The following is a 13,480-nucleotide window of genomic DNA, read 5'->3' on the forward strand; positions in this document are numbered from 1 at the left end:
ACACCCCGGGATGGGAGCCACACGTGAGGGGCTAAGTCAGTTAGGATGGAGCCGAGTAAGATGTCAGGTCCTCAGGCTCCCTAGCCTCCTTCTAGATGCCCCTCCGTATTGCACAGCAACGGGTAGAGCACCCCGCGCTCCCCGACGTCCTCAGGACCGCGCTGCTCTAAGGCGCTGGGTCTCCGAGTGTGGCCTGACACCAGCCTCCCGCTGAGGACTCCTCGGCGATGCAGATTCCCGGGCCGCAGACCCCAGGGCTCGGAGCAGCACCCTCCCCCCCAGTGCGCCCTGGCCCCCCAGGACCCCCCAAATGCCGCCGGAGGCTGAGGACCACAGCGTGAGTGGTGGAGGGGTGTGTGCTGCTGCTTCGGTTTCATTTCTGTGGCCGGAATATTTGGTTTCATTTCTCTCCCTGCAGCTCAGGAGGAGTGATCCACTCAGCATATATAAGCAGGAAGCCAAGGAGGGCAGGATGACTCTGCCGGCTTCGGTTGCGGAGGTAAGAGCGGGTCCCCCCGGGCACGCGGGGTGGGCTGCTTCACGACGTCTTCCCGCAGCAGGGGCACCTCCTCACAGGGCTTTCCAGGAAACGTGCCTTGTGCCACAGGGCAGGAGGCTGAAGCTCCCTGAAGCTGCCCCATGTGAGATTTGGGAAAGCCTGTGCTGGCGCTGGGCCCCAGGTGCCTTCCAGAGAGGGGGTGGCTGGCCTCGCGGCACCGGGCAGGCCCCCACCCTGAATCTGGCCAAAAGCCCTGTGGCCACAAAGGGGCGGCTTCTGGGAACGCTTGGCTGGGCACGCAGGGTGCACACACACATCCCGAGGTGGGGAGGGAGCTTTGCGCCCCCGTGATGTTGTCAATTATGATAAGGCTCCTTAACTCTGGTCACCTGCTATGTATCACATCCCCGTAGTCAGTGACAAAGTAGTTAACAATGCTGTGTTGCGCGTTTGAAAGCTGCTTGGGAAGTAGGTATTGAAAGTCCTTATCAGGAGAAAACTGTACGTCCGGAGACGGATGTTAACCAGATTTACTGCAGGGATCATTTTGCAGTCTATACAAATATCAGAGAAAAATATCTGACATATAAAATGTGATTTTTGAAAAATATTTTATTTATTTATTCGTGAGAGACCCAGCCAGAGAGAGAGGCAGAGACACAGGCAGAGGGAGAAGCAGGCTCCCTTGCGGGGGAAGCCGATGTGGGACTGGATCCTGGGACTCCGGCGTCACGCCCTGGGCCAAAGGCAGACCCAAATGTGATTTTTTTTTTTTTTTTTTTTATCCAAATGTTATTTTCATCCTGTTCCTGGCACAGAGCTCCGGAAACGCTTGGGATTTCCTAAGGGGGGCGGGGAGGGGAGCACGCATTGTCTTCTGTGATGTTAATGAGGTGACTTTGGAAAGCATCTCAGGGGAGGGCTGGCCCAGCATTAGGGTTTGAACTTTGAGCCCCACCCCCTGAGCTCCAGGGAAGGAGAACCCCTGGGGGTCCAAGCATCTCCACTGGCCTTTGACTCCATCCATTGTGTCTGTGCAACGAGGCCACCAGAAAAACCGCAAAAGGGGAGGGTTTGGAGCGCTTCAGGGCCGGGGAGCACGGGGTGGAGCTGTGGGGAGGGTGGGCCCGGCGGCAGGAAGCTCCACCCTGCCACCAGACCTGGCCCTGGGCATCTCTTCCCTCTCTGGCTGTTGAGTCTGTCCCTTACTGCTAACCCAGTAACCTCACAAGTGACCTGTTTCTCTGAGTTCTGTGAGCCGCTCTGGCTAATTATTCCGTCCCAAGGTGGGGGTGGTTGGAACCTCTGAGGCATAGCCAGTGGGTCAGGGCACAGGTGACACCGTGGGCTTGCGCGTGGCGTCTGCAGTGGGCCGGATGTGGGTGCGGTGTGTGCAGGAGCCGGCTGCCAGGCCTGAGCCCTCACTCAGCCTGTGGCGTCGGGTGCTAGTTTGGGGGTACATGCGAGAGAATTGATTTAATTGCCCAGTATTGTGGAAGAAAACACACGTTGGGTCTGGTCTCGGGGCCTCAGGTGCCTTCTTGCTTGTGGCATTGGTGGCCCCGGTCCACCTTAGCAGCACGCTGGAAAACGGGCTCCCCTGAAAGGACGGGGCACCTGGCTTCTGGCATTCGCCACCCCCCCGTTGTGGCTTGCAGTGCAGGATGGCGCCTTCGAAGGGTCACTTACAGTCGCTGATGCCAGGTCGGCTCAACAAGGGGTGGTGTTTTCAGGGAACAGATTAGGTATAAACCACGGAGTGTTAGTGTCTCAGGGCCCCCGAAATCAAGTGTCCCGCACTCTCGGCGCCTTAGACCGCAGAGGCTCCTCGGCTCCAAGCCCTGGAGGCTGGAAGTCGGAGACCCAGGGTGTTGGCAGGGCTGGGGCCTTCCCAGACTGTGGAGGAGAGTCCTTCCTCGCCTCTTCCAGCCTTCCAGCATCAGGTCCCCGCCCGCAAACGTGGCATTATTTGGGGAACATACCTCAGGGCGCTGTGATGGCTCTCAGGTTGCACAGGACCTGAATCCTGGCCGCAGGGTCACCCGCGACACGGGAGCAATTCCTGCAGGTTCTACAGGGCGGTTGGACCACCGGCTCCTCCCCACGGCTCACAGAGTCCCTGGGCTTCAGCCAGGGACTGAGGGGAGGTCTAGACTCACATCTGGGAATGGTCACACCTTCCTTTCTCTTTCCTGGAAACTATGACAAAATCTCCGTGAACCAGATTTTTGACACTGTGTTGTGCTTTCAGGAGAAACACATTTCTTAATTAGTGTGGAAGGAAGCAGACTGTCCCCCCCTGGCCTGAGTGGCCCTAGGGTTCGGGCCTAATCTTTGCACTTCGAGGCCAATAACCTTGAAGACCCAGCAGCAGGACGCCAGGTCAAAGGAGGACAAGTTGCAGACAGGTTGCAACTCCTCTGCAGAACCAGGCCCCGGGCAGGTCCGGGAGGCGAGGCCCCCAGGGCGGGGCCCTCCCACCTGCAGAGCCGCCTCTGGGGATTGGCAGGGCTCTGGGGAAGTTCCAAACACGTGAAAAGCAGGAGGAACAAGCCCTGGGGGCGTGGGGGGCAGTCTTCAAGATCCAGATCCAAAGTCTACCCTCCTTGATGGTAGCCCTCAGTGATGCGTTTTCTTTTCTTTCTTCTTCTTTTTTTTTAAAGATTAATTTAATTAATTTATTTCAGAAAGAGAAACTTTAAATACCCCACAAAGCCCCTGCATGTTTGCTCAGGTTCCCCAGGGTGCCCGGGCGCACAGTTTGGGAACCATCGCCTTAGGATCCTGGGTCATTCCTTCTCTTCACCTGCATGTCATCAGGGGGGCTTACCTGTGACATAGGTCTCCTTGTCACGACTTGGGGTGTCTTCGGCAGAGGGGGCACTGTCTCCGCGGACCCAGCGGCAGGTCACCCCCTCGGGTCCCCCTGTCCCAGCTGCACCAGGACTGGGTGGATGATGGACAGAGACACCAGGAGAGTCCAGATTGAGGGTGAGGGGGGGAGACGGAGCTCAGGCGAGCCTTCTGAGCTTGTGCTGTCTGTGGCCTGGGTGGACAGACAGCCTGGGTTTTGTGACACGTCCTGGGGTCCAGCCGCACCCCTGCTCTGTCTCCTGCAGGGAAGGATGAGACCATCCAAAGACGAGGCCCTGTAGTGACCAAGGATGCAGGCAGAGTCTCAGGGATGATGTAAAGCAATTCCCTTGTCCCCCAACTGCTGTCCCTCGGGCCAGACTGCACGTCCTCAGGGGCCAGGGAGCCCTGACCTCCGGTCCGCCTCCTCCTATCCTCGGCCTGGGTCCTCCTAGCATCCCACCCTTTACCTACCCTGAGGACCCCTTCTTCCTCTGGCTGCTGGTTCAACCCCTGTAAGCAGATTGCAGCCCGTTCCCCCTGCAGGGTCTGGTTGGGAGTGGGGGCACGCAGGGTCCCCCTTGGGTGCTTTCCCACCCGACGAGAAGGAAGGAGGGAAGGAAATCCGCTCTCTGAGGGCAGCCTCTGTGATCCCCGCGTCAGACGGGCCATCTTTCTCCTGCCCGTGCGCCTCCTCCCTGGCACGCTGTGCCGTGCGTGCCCCCCTTTATCTTGTCCATCTCACCAGAGACAACTCCGTGCTGCTCGCTTGATGGGATCGTGCTGCCTCCATCCTGCTGCGCACACGAATCCCGGGAGCGGTGTTTCTGCACTGCCCCGGCCTCTCTCTGCACACCCGTGTCTTCAGCTGAGACCTCTCCTCCCACACCCGCCAGCTCCCACCAGGAAAGGCAGAGAACGCAGAGATTCCTAAAGACCATCGCTCGCCTGCCCTGCTGTAAATTGCTCATAAAACTGTTACCGAAAATGGGTTCGCCCCTTGTTGGCCTCCGGGAGCCAAAGGGCACAACCAACCAAGCCAAAGAATAGGACAAGGAGGGGTGTCCTTGGAGGAAGCAAAGGGGAACACGGGGGCTATTTGCCCAAGCAGCGCCTCCTCAAACAACACAACTGGGCAAGGTTTAAGCTGGGGCGCTTGCATGTTCACGAGGGGGCTCGTGCAGTGGGGAGCGCAGCGTGCAATTGGGGCAAAAGCCATCTTTTTTTTTCTTTTCTTTTTTTTGGCTCCACAACCCAGCATGGAGCCCAACGCAGGGCTCGAACTCAAGACCCTGAGATCAAGAGCCAGTGCTTAGCTGACTGAGACACCCAGGCGCCCCAGGGGCAAAAGCCATGTTAAGCGCCAGAGTCGGGGTGCTGGGCGACGGAAGCCACGGGGCCAGCCAGAGGCGACGCCGTCAGTTCTGCGCCCCAGTTGGTCTGGCACCTGAGCACTCAGGGGGTTCAGATCCTGCAGTGACAGCTCAGGAGCGTGTTGGCCAATCTTTGTTTTGAGCCGACGCCGGGACGGATTGACTGTCCCTGATCCCACGAGGCTCTCTCCTGGCTTCATAGTGGCTGCTGCTTCTTTCGTTCTTTTCTTGCCTTAAAATCCTAAACTACCGGCGTCTATTCTTGTGCAATTTCCACATATCCCAGGGCGTTCCAGAAGAAACGTGCTTCGGGGAAGTAGTGCTGGTCAGGCCTAGATCCCGGGGTGGCCGGGGCCTAACATGACCTTTCTGATGTCAAGAAAGTTGTAGCTCAACTTCCTTTTCCTAGGGACCCCTAAATTCTCACTTCTTGCAAAATCATAAAACGAGGATAAGACCTGATGAGACACTAGGGACCGGAGCCAAGAAGCACGGCAATGCCCACGACCCTAGACCGCCCATGATTTGCTTGTGAGCCTCCTTGCCGCTAAGGGGGGTGCCCAGATGGATCGCATCCTTCACTCTTGGATGAAGGGGAGCACTCGATTCACCCGGAGAGCCAACCTCTCCAGCTTGACCCTCTGCAAAGTCACTTATTGTGTATTTATATCACGGAGCTAATAGAACTTAAATGATTTCCTTATGTAAACCGACGGACTTGTCCTTGAGGTCGGTTTTACATAAAAAAAAAAAAAAAAAAAACGGAGACGTTTTACATGGTACAATATTGTGATTTGTAGGAAACACATATTTGACCATCCAGATGACCAAAAGATATTTCTCATATATATCTGGTCTCCGTCCGCAGGTCTTGGCTCACAGCTCCAAAGACCATTAGAATTTCCTAAGTGTTGAGAGTCATAGAGGTATCTTTTGTTATATTGATGAAGGTGACCTCTGGCCCCCACCCCAGGGCGGGTGCTGTGCCCGGAGGGCCGGCCACGTGGGTGCAGGGTTGGAGCTTCCGGTCCCGCCCTCACCCCAACCTCCAGGGTGGGAGAGGGGCTGGAGGCTGGGTCACCCGGTGGTCCATGACTCAGTCAGTCCTGCCTGTGTAATGAAGGCTGGGTAGGGAGCTTCTAGGTCGGTGAGCTTGTAGGGGCGGGGTGTGGGTGCAGGGGAGGGCAAGGGAGCTCCCCGTCCTTTCCTGGGACCCCCACCCCCTTCACGTCTCTCCATCTGGCTGTTCGTTCATATATATCATCGATCACATCCTTTAGCAGGCTGGTTAGTAAGCGCTGCCCGGAGTTCTGTGAGCCGCTCCAGCAACGTGAAAGCAGGAGGCCGAGGAGCTCCAATCTGTGGCGCGGGGCAGAGGCTCATGTGGGAGCCGGGGGCGTGGGGCCAGCGTCGGGAGGGGGGTGCGGGGCGGGCTCGGGGGATTGGGCCTTGCACGTGGGGTCCGATGCCATCTCCGGGCAGACAGGGTCGGAGCTGAGCCCTGCCGGTGTCTGAGAACTGCCTGGGCTTGCAAGGGGAACCCCCACGTTGGAACCGGACCCGGGGAACCCGAAAAGAGCTGGTGTCAGTGGGCCCAGGGTCGCAGGGTCTCTGAACCTGCTGAGGGGTAGACGGAAGCGGCCGTCAGGGGAAACCAGGATTCTGCGGGGCAGCAGGATAAGGCGGGGACATGGTCGAGTGGAAAAGCATCAGATACTGAAAACATCAAAGGCTCAAACTCAGAGAGGTGAAGGGAACCTGGAAGAAGCAAACTCCCCGTAGATACCCAGGAATTCGTGTTGGTCCCCAGTCACAGGGAGGGACGCTCTGAGAGCCTCTTTCTGGAAAGCCAGCGCCAGGCAATGTGCCTCTCCCGACAGGTGCACGACTGGGTTTGCTGCGCAGGAGAGGCAGGCGGTGTGTTTAGAAGGGGGGGCCGTCCACGCGGGACACCCACCACTGGGCCGGGCCGGCTGCGGGGGGCACCTGGGCATCCTCAGCTCCTGAGTTTCTGCTCTGTCTGGTGCTCAACATTCACCCACAGGGGGGACCGGAGGTGCTGGCACAGGATGCGAACAGCGCGGGGTAGAACACGCGCAGGAAACCAGGGTGCTGGCGGTATAGACGAAGTGTCTCCTCCAGGGGAGCCTGTCATTGCCCGTAAGCAGAGGGCACGACCGAGCTCTGGCTCAGGGCACCAGCTGGCACAGGTGTGGACGGCCCTGGGAGTTCGCACACCTACCTGAGCCCTCGTGAGCGCGCCGCGAGCGGGACTGGCAGAGAGGAATGGCCCAGCGGGCGCCAGCGAATCCTGCCCTGGGACAGTGGCCTTTCCAGTCACTGCAGGGAAGGTAGCGGTCCCTTCCCTCGTTTGTTCATGCGGCCCCGAGTCCAGGAGCACCTGCCGCCTGCCGCATGCCCTGGAGCAGGGGGCTCGGCGTGCAGAAGACAGTCCCTGCCGTCACGAGGTGACAGGTGACAATCAAGTAGAGAGCAAGTGACTTTGCAGGTGCACAGATGAAGGTAGAGGACAGTCTTCTACCTGAAGGCCTCCCGGGGCTTCCTCCCGCGGGGCTGGCCCCTCCGAACAGCGCCTTCCCTGCCTCCCTCGAGCCCGAACCCAAGTGTCAGGTCCAGTCCCAGCAATGCCAGGGAGGCCAGGGCCCCCTCCCCCCCCAGACGAGCTGCCCCTGGACCCGGCTTTCCGAGCACCCCCTCCATGAGAAACGGGGAGCTTCGAAGGCGGAGAGACAAAGCCTGGCAGGGAGCTTCCAGTGGCTCCTTTGCTGAACTCCTAAAGCTTAATTTTTTTTTTTTTAAAGAACATAAAACAAGACAGAAATGGGCAGGCCTCCTCCCAGGGGCTCCCACACAGCTGGGGAGGGAGCGGCCCCGAGACGCCCCGGTCCCGTGGGCCCGCACTGGGCCTGTCCTCCTGGGCCGGCGGGGCCTGGCCCGAGCCCGTAGCACACCACCGCTCTCGGCCCGCTGGCACCGCCATGCGTGTCATGGTGAAGACTGCACAGGGCCACCCCCACGGTGACTCTGGCCCCCAGGCCCCCGTCCAGTGCCGACGGGTGTCAAAACCAACCCTGGTTTCCGAGGATCCGATTTCCTGAAATCAGATCGTGAAGTTCATCTTCGAGAGACGGTGCCGCCAGTTGGTGTGCGAACCACGGAGTCTCCTTGCTTTTGCTCCGTCTCCCGCCCCCAGAAGCAGAGCCTAAGGCAGGAGCCCGTGCGCAGGTGTGTGGGGAGCAGGGTCTGGGCAAGTGCAGCCAACCCCAGGAGGGCGATGGGCCCCGTCGCGAGTGGGCCTCCAGGACCCAGGTAGGAACGTGCCCGGCTGAGGGGTGGGACAGAGGTGGTCACAGCCCCCAAGGGTCAGAGCTGGCCTCAGAGGGTTTACTCGGCTCACCCGCAGGGTGGTGCATGCTGGGGAGCCGGGCAGGTGAAGGCAGGTGCAGGCAGGTGCAGGCAGGTGGCCCACTGCGGCTTCAGGGAAGCCCCCAGTGCAGCTGCAGGGCGGGGCGGACCCAGGCAGGCGCCCGAGGGCCGCTCTGCAGGTGGTAGGTGACCACTTCTGTGTCACACACACACACACACCTGGGGGCGGGTGTCAGCTTAGCGGCCGGCCACCCCGCCCTTCCGCGACCTCACCTGTGAATGCGAGATCCTGGGGAGCACAGGGCGGTGGTGAGAATTCAACAGGTCAGCACGTAGGGTGCAGAGAAGAACTCCAGGATGGAGAGAGTTCTGGGTCCCCGGGCCTGGTGGCAGTCGGCCCCAAACCTGGGACGCTGGCTTTGTGTGATCGCTGTGCCTCGCCGTGCCCTTGCCCCTTATCCATGCCACCTGCCCTCCTTACCTAGGCTCCACTCTGTGAGTAGTCATCATGTCACTCAGCAGCTCACAGTGTCACCTGGCCCTCCGCCATACCTTCTGGTGATGACCCTCCCAATGCCCAGAGTCACACCAACCCTTTCCTATTCCCCAAGCTTATCCTGACCACAGGACCGTTGCACCTGCATTTCCTCTGCCTGCCAGCCCCCTCCAAGGTTCACTCCTCTGCTCAGCCTATTTCCTGTTACAGGCACATCTTCAAAGAGAGCCTCCCCCCGCCGCCCCCACCCCCTGCTGCCCGGCTGGCAGTCGTTCAGGGACAATTATTTCTAGTCTCGGGCCTGCCTTTCTTCCACACATGCCATCATCGCCGGGAGCTGTACTGTTGAAGAGTTCTTGGTTGGAAGGCTTGTTTGTCTGGGGGGAGGGGGGTTGGGGCGTCTCCCTGCCCAAATGTAGGGGCCAGAGGCGGGCACCTTATCTGCATCCCCGTGGCTGAAAGCACACGACACATACTAGGTCCTCCTGTCACTCTGCTTAGGCCGCCATAAACGAAGTGCCGCCGTCCGGGTGGCTTAAACAACAGTTTTATTTTCTCAAGGTCTTGGAGGACGGCAGTCCAAGCTCAAGGTGTGGAGGCGCCCCGGAGGCTTGTCTCCTCGGCGTGGAGACGGCCACCTTTCCACACGGCCGTCCCTCTGGTCCCGCTGTGCGCGTCCCTGTCCTAATCCCTCCCTCCAAGGACACCAGTCAGACGGGATCAGGGCCATCACCCCCTAGGACCTCGTTTTGCCTTAACCACCTCTTTATTATTTTTAAAGATTTTATTTACTTATTCATGAGAGACCCAGAGAAGGGCAGAGACACAGGCAGAGGGAGAAGCAGGCTCCATGCAGGGAGCCTGACGTGGGACTTGATCCCGGGACCCCAGGATCATGACTTGGGCTGAAGGCGGCGGTAAACCGCTGAGCCACCCGGGTGCCCCGCTCTTCTCTGTTCTTATCATTAAGTCCCCAGTGGTGCCCATCAGCAGCCACTGCTTAGGGACAACAGGTGTCCGTGGTGACACCGCTTCCTCCATGAAAGCAGATTCACCCCCCAGATCTAAACAACATCACGTAACTCACAAGCAAGTGGGTTTGAAAGTATAACAAACCGATACACAGCAGGTGTCCCCTGCCCCTTTCCTCCCCCTACCCCCCACCACCCCAGCCCCAGAGGTCTCAGAGGCCTGTGCCCCCACCCAATCTGGCCTGTGTCTCCATGCAGGGGTGGGTTATATGGGGCTGGGCCAGGCAGGGGCCGGCAAAGGTCCAGCCTGGGAGGGGACTGCTTGGGGACACTGAGCCACTCTGCACCCTGTGTCTTTGCAGAACTCGCCGAGACTTGGAGGTGCTGAGCAACGGGGAGCACTCCCACCGGCTCGGACTACGTGACCACTCATGTCTAAGGCCCACAATCCTTGGCCATATCGGAGGCACAATGTTGTTATTCCCCGACAGCAACCAGAAAAAGAAATGAATTTTGTCCAGCAGCAGCCGCCGCCATCTGACACGGCAGCAGGACAAATGATGTATCCCCCAAACTGTCAGGTGGGAGTGCAGGATCCGGTTTATCTCACCAAGGAGTTCAATTTGCTGACACTGAACCCCCAGCAACCAGGAGGAAACAGGCACCAACAGATGGCAAAGGTAGGTCATGCAGAGGGGCTTCCGGAAGGGTGCGTTCCAGCCGCTGGCCGGAGGTGAGCACCCCAGCCACGACCGTAAACCCGCCGAGTCTGGTCCAATCCCACCAGAAAAGCTGGTGCCCTGCCGTCTCCCAGGCACCTCCAACGAGCACCAGGGACATACCCAGACTCTGGGGCAACAAGCCTGGGGCTTCTGTTCCAGATGCTGGGGTCTCCCTCCCTGCAGGGGGAGCTTCTCCTGCAGTGTCTGTGGTCACAGGGCTATACGAGGCCATGTGGGGCCCCCGTTGCTAACCCATGCCCACCCAGCCCGCCCCCGCGCGGCTGCCCAGGATCTGCTGCTGGTCCTCCCTCTGGCCAGGAGCTCCCGCCCTGGGTAGGGCCCTGCTCAGCGGGGCACCTCCAGCCTGGCCATCCCCGCATCAGCAGGAGCAAAGCCCCTGCAGGAAGAGGAGCGGGAGGGGGTCCTCCCTGAAGGGGGGACGGCCACCTCCTGTCCGCGTCCCGACGTCAGGACAGGCACCCATCCTGCCACAACGTCCCGACGACGAGGACGCTCCCCTCCGAGGCCAGGCTGCCCAGTGTGCCGTGCCTCTTCCAGGGCCCCGAGAAGAGCCTGTACAGCCAGTACGAGCAGAAGGTGCGCCCCTGCATCGACCTCATCGACTCCCTGCGGGCGCTGGGCGTGGAGCAGGACCTGGCCTTGCCGGCCATCGCCGTCATCGGGGACCAGAGCTCGGGCAAGAGCTCCGTGCTGGAGGCGCTGTCGGGGGTCGCCCTCCCCAGGGGCAGCGGTAAGCTCGCGGGCCACGGAGCACCCCTGGGGCACCAGCGGCTGCAGACAGGCCCGGGCAGGCTGAGGTCCTCAGCGCGTGGCCCGGGTTGGCGGGGCCGGGGGGGGGGGGTCCCCGCTGCCCCTGGGTTTCAGACCCCCTTTGGCACCAAGTAGCTCTCACTGGGCCTGTGTCAGTGGAGGCATTTTCCCAGTGGTCTCCGTGAGAGCGTGGAGACGTTTCTTGGATCACGTGGAGTTTGTAGAGTCTCGGGTGACATGTGAAGAATGTTCTAGATGTTTGGAAAAGTGATTAGCCTGGATCGTAGTGTGCTAAGACACACTGTTTTCCCTTATTATTATTATTTTTCAAGATTTTATATATTTATTCATGAGAGACACACAGAGAGAGGCAGAGACACAGGCAGCGGGAGAAGCAGGCCCCATGCAGGGAGCCTGACGTGGGACTCGATCCCACGTCTCCAGGATCACGGCCTGGGCTGAGGGCAGATGCTCAACCGCGGAGCCACCCAGGTGTCCCCACTGTTTTCCTTTAAGAAAAAAATTAAGTGTGTGGAGTTAAGAGGCTGTCGTATGTTTACAATTTAATGAAATAAAGAGAAAAGGCAGGGAGGAGACGGTACCCTCCAAGTGGGTTGGGGGGAGGCTCCATCCTGGTCTCTTCCCTTGGTCCCAGACCCGACCCGAACCCAGGGGTTGGGGGCCACCGATGCCATGTCGCCTGGGCCACCCCCAGGCACAGAGGAGAGCGTGGGGACCCCGGAGGGCTGCCCACCGGGCACCCCGGCCTGCACCCTCTCCCGGCCACTGGCAGTGCGGTCCTTGACGTCAGGGTGTCCTGTGAGGTCCTGCTCAGCCCTGCGGGTACCTGATGCATGAGAGAGGGAAGGTTTGGAGCAGTGGCTCCTCTGCTCTGCCCTGGAGTCAGCATCCTGGGCAGAGGTGCAGCTTAGTGGAGGGTCTGGAGGCCAGTGACACGTGTGTGGCTCTGGGCCTGTCCCCAGGCTGGAGGAGGAGACGATGCAGCCCTTAAAGGGCCAGCACATGGAGGACACACGCAGTGCCCGGGGCTTCGCCCAAGAAGCTCTGGGCGGTTCCAGCCTTTCTGAGCTCGGGCTGCACACGGCGCCCTGAGAACGCCCTTGACCCGCCTCCTTTGGATGTCCGGACTCTTGCCCTGGCTCTTGTTGCCTTCTCCCCGCACCCTCCGACCCCCGGGGTGAGGGGACTTCGAGGTGGGGGGACAGATCCCACTGCTCTCACGTTTCCACCTGTCCTCTGCCTGCAGCAGCCAGCTGGACAGGTGCAGGCCCCACGGCCAAAGCCGGAGGTGCGACTCCAGCCCAAGAGTCCTGGGGGGCCTCAGACATGCAGAGCCTCAGCTCACAGCTTCGTGGCGGGGACCGTGGCCATGGTGGCCTGCAGGCTCTGGATGGCCACAGAGAACAGAGCTCGGGGGCAGCTCCAAACGCCTCTGTCCTCGGACCTGTGACCCTCTGTGCCCGTCCAGTCCAGGCCCCCCATCGCTACCCAGTCCTGGCGAGGGACCGAGATTTCAGACGGGGACACTGGGGCAGGTCCTTTGGGGTGGTGGGGGAAGGGGGTGAGAGGAGGGGGCCCCGCGAACCCTCCTATTTAAGGGAACTTAGAATGTTCGGGACGCTGTCTCAGGAATTGTGACCCGGTGCCCGCTGGTGCTGAAGCTGAAGAGGCAGCCGCACGAGGCGTGGAGGGGGAGGATCAGCTACCGCAAGACGGAGCTGCAGCTCCAGGACCCCTCCCAGGTGGAGAAGGAGATCCGCCAAGGTAGGAGGCCCGGGTTTCTGCAGGTGCGGCTCCGGGGTTGCTCCCTCGCCGTCCTGGCCTCTTCTCTGCCTCCTGGTCCTCCGGCTTCTTGGTCCCCACCAGCGAGCCCGCTGCCTTTCCTTCCAGGCTCTTCCACGGGCTGCTCCTCCTGCCTCGCACGCTGCCCCCTCCTGTGGGAAGTGCCCCCCGCAGGACTCCCTGCTGTCCTGGTCACCGCTGTTGCTGTCCCGAGGCCCTGCTCTGGAGAGCATAAAAGCGCATTATTAAACCGGGAGCAGGCCTTTCGGAATGCGGGGTGGGGTGGGGGGTCCTGTGACTGGTAACAAACACAGCTTGCGAGGGCGAGGCCTTCCCGTCACTCCCCGGGCTCAGCTCCCCGAGAATCCCATGTCCCAGGGCCTCAGATGGCTCAGCAGAGGGATCTCCTCCAGAGGGCAGACGTCCTGCCCCCAATTCCTGTGCTCACCCCTGAATGTAGATGACCACCCCCAGGGCTCTTGCAGCCCTGATACTCCAGGCCTCACTGCCTGTTCCATGGGGGATCCGGGGCTCACTCCAAGAAGTGGAGGAGGCAGGGAGGTGGTGAGGACAGAGGCCACCCTCGGGGACAAGGCCAGGGGACT

General features: G+C 60.4%; 1 protein-coding gene across 1 annotated transcript in view; it reads left to right on the top strand.

The window, feature by feature from the left end:
• Window positions 1-13,480, top strand: part of MX2 (MX dynamin like GTPase 2) — a 32,986-nt gene continuing 19,506 nt past the window's right edge. The window contains exons 1-5 of the mRNA XM_055313325.1: window positions 1-337; window positions 419-499; window positions 9,942-10,259; window positions 10,860-11,052; window positions 12,723-12,857. Of these exons, the coding sequence (XP_055169300.1) occupies window positions 10,011-10,259; window positions 10,860-11,052; window positions 12,723-12,857 (577 nt within the window). The 5' untranslated portion in view covers window positions 1-337; window positions 419-499; window positions 9,942-10,010. The remainder of the gene's footprint in view (window positions 338-418; window positions 500-9,941; window positions 10,260-10,859; window positions 11,053-12,722; window positions 12,858-13,480) is intronic.

Source organism: Nyctereutes procyonoides, unplaced genomic scaffold (assembly GCF_905146905.1).
Source record: "Nyctereutes procyonoides isolate TBG_1078 unplaced genomic scaffold, NYPRO_anot_genome, whole genome shotgun sequence".
Lineage (NCBI taxonomy): Eukaryota > Metazoa > Chordata > Mammalia > Carnivora > Canidae > Nyctereutes > Nyctereutes procyonoides.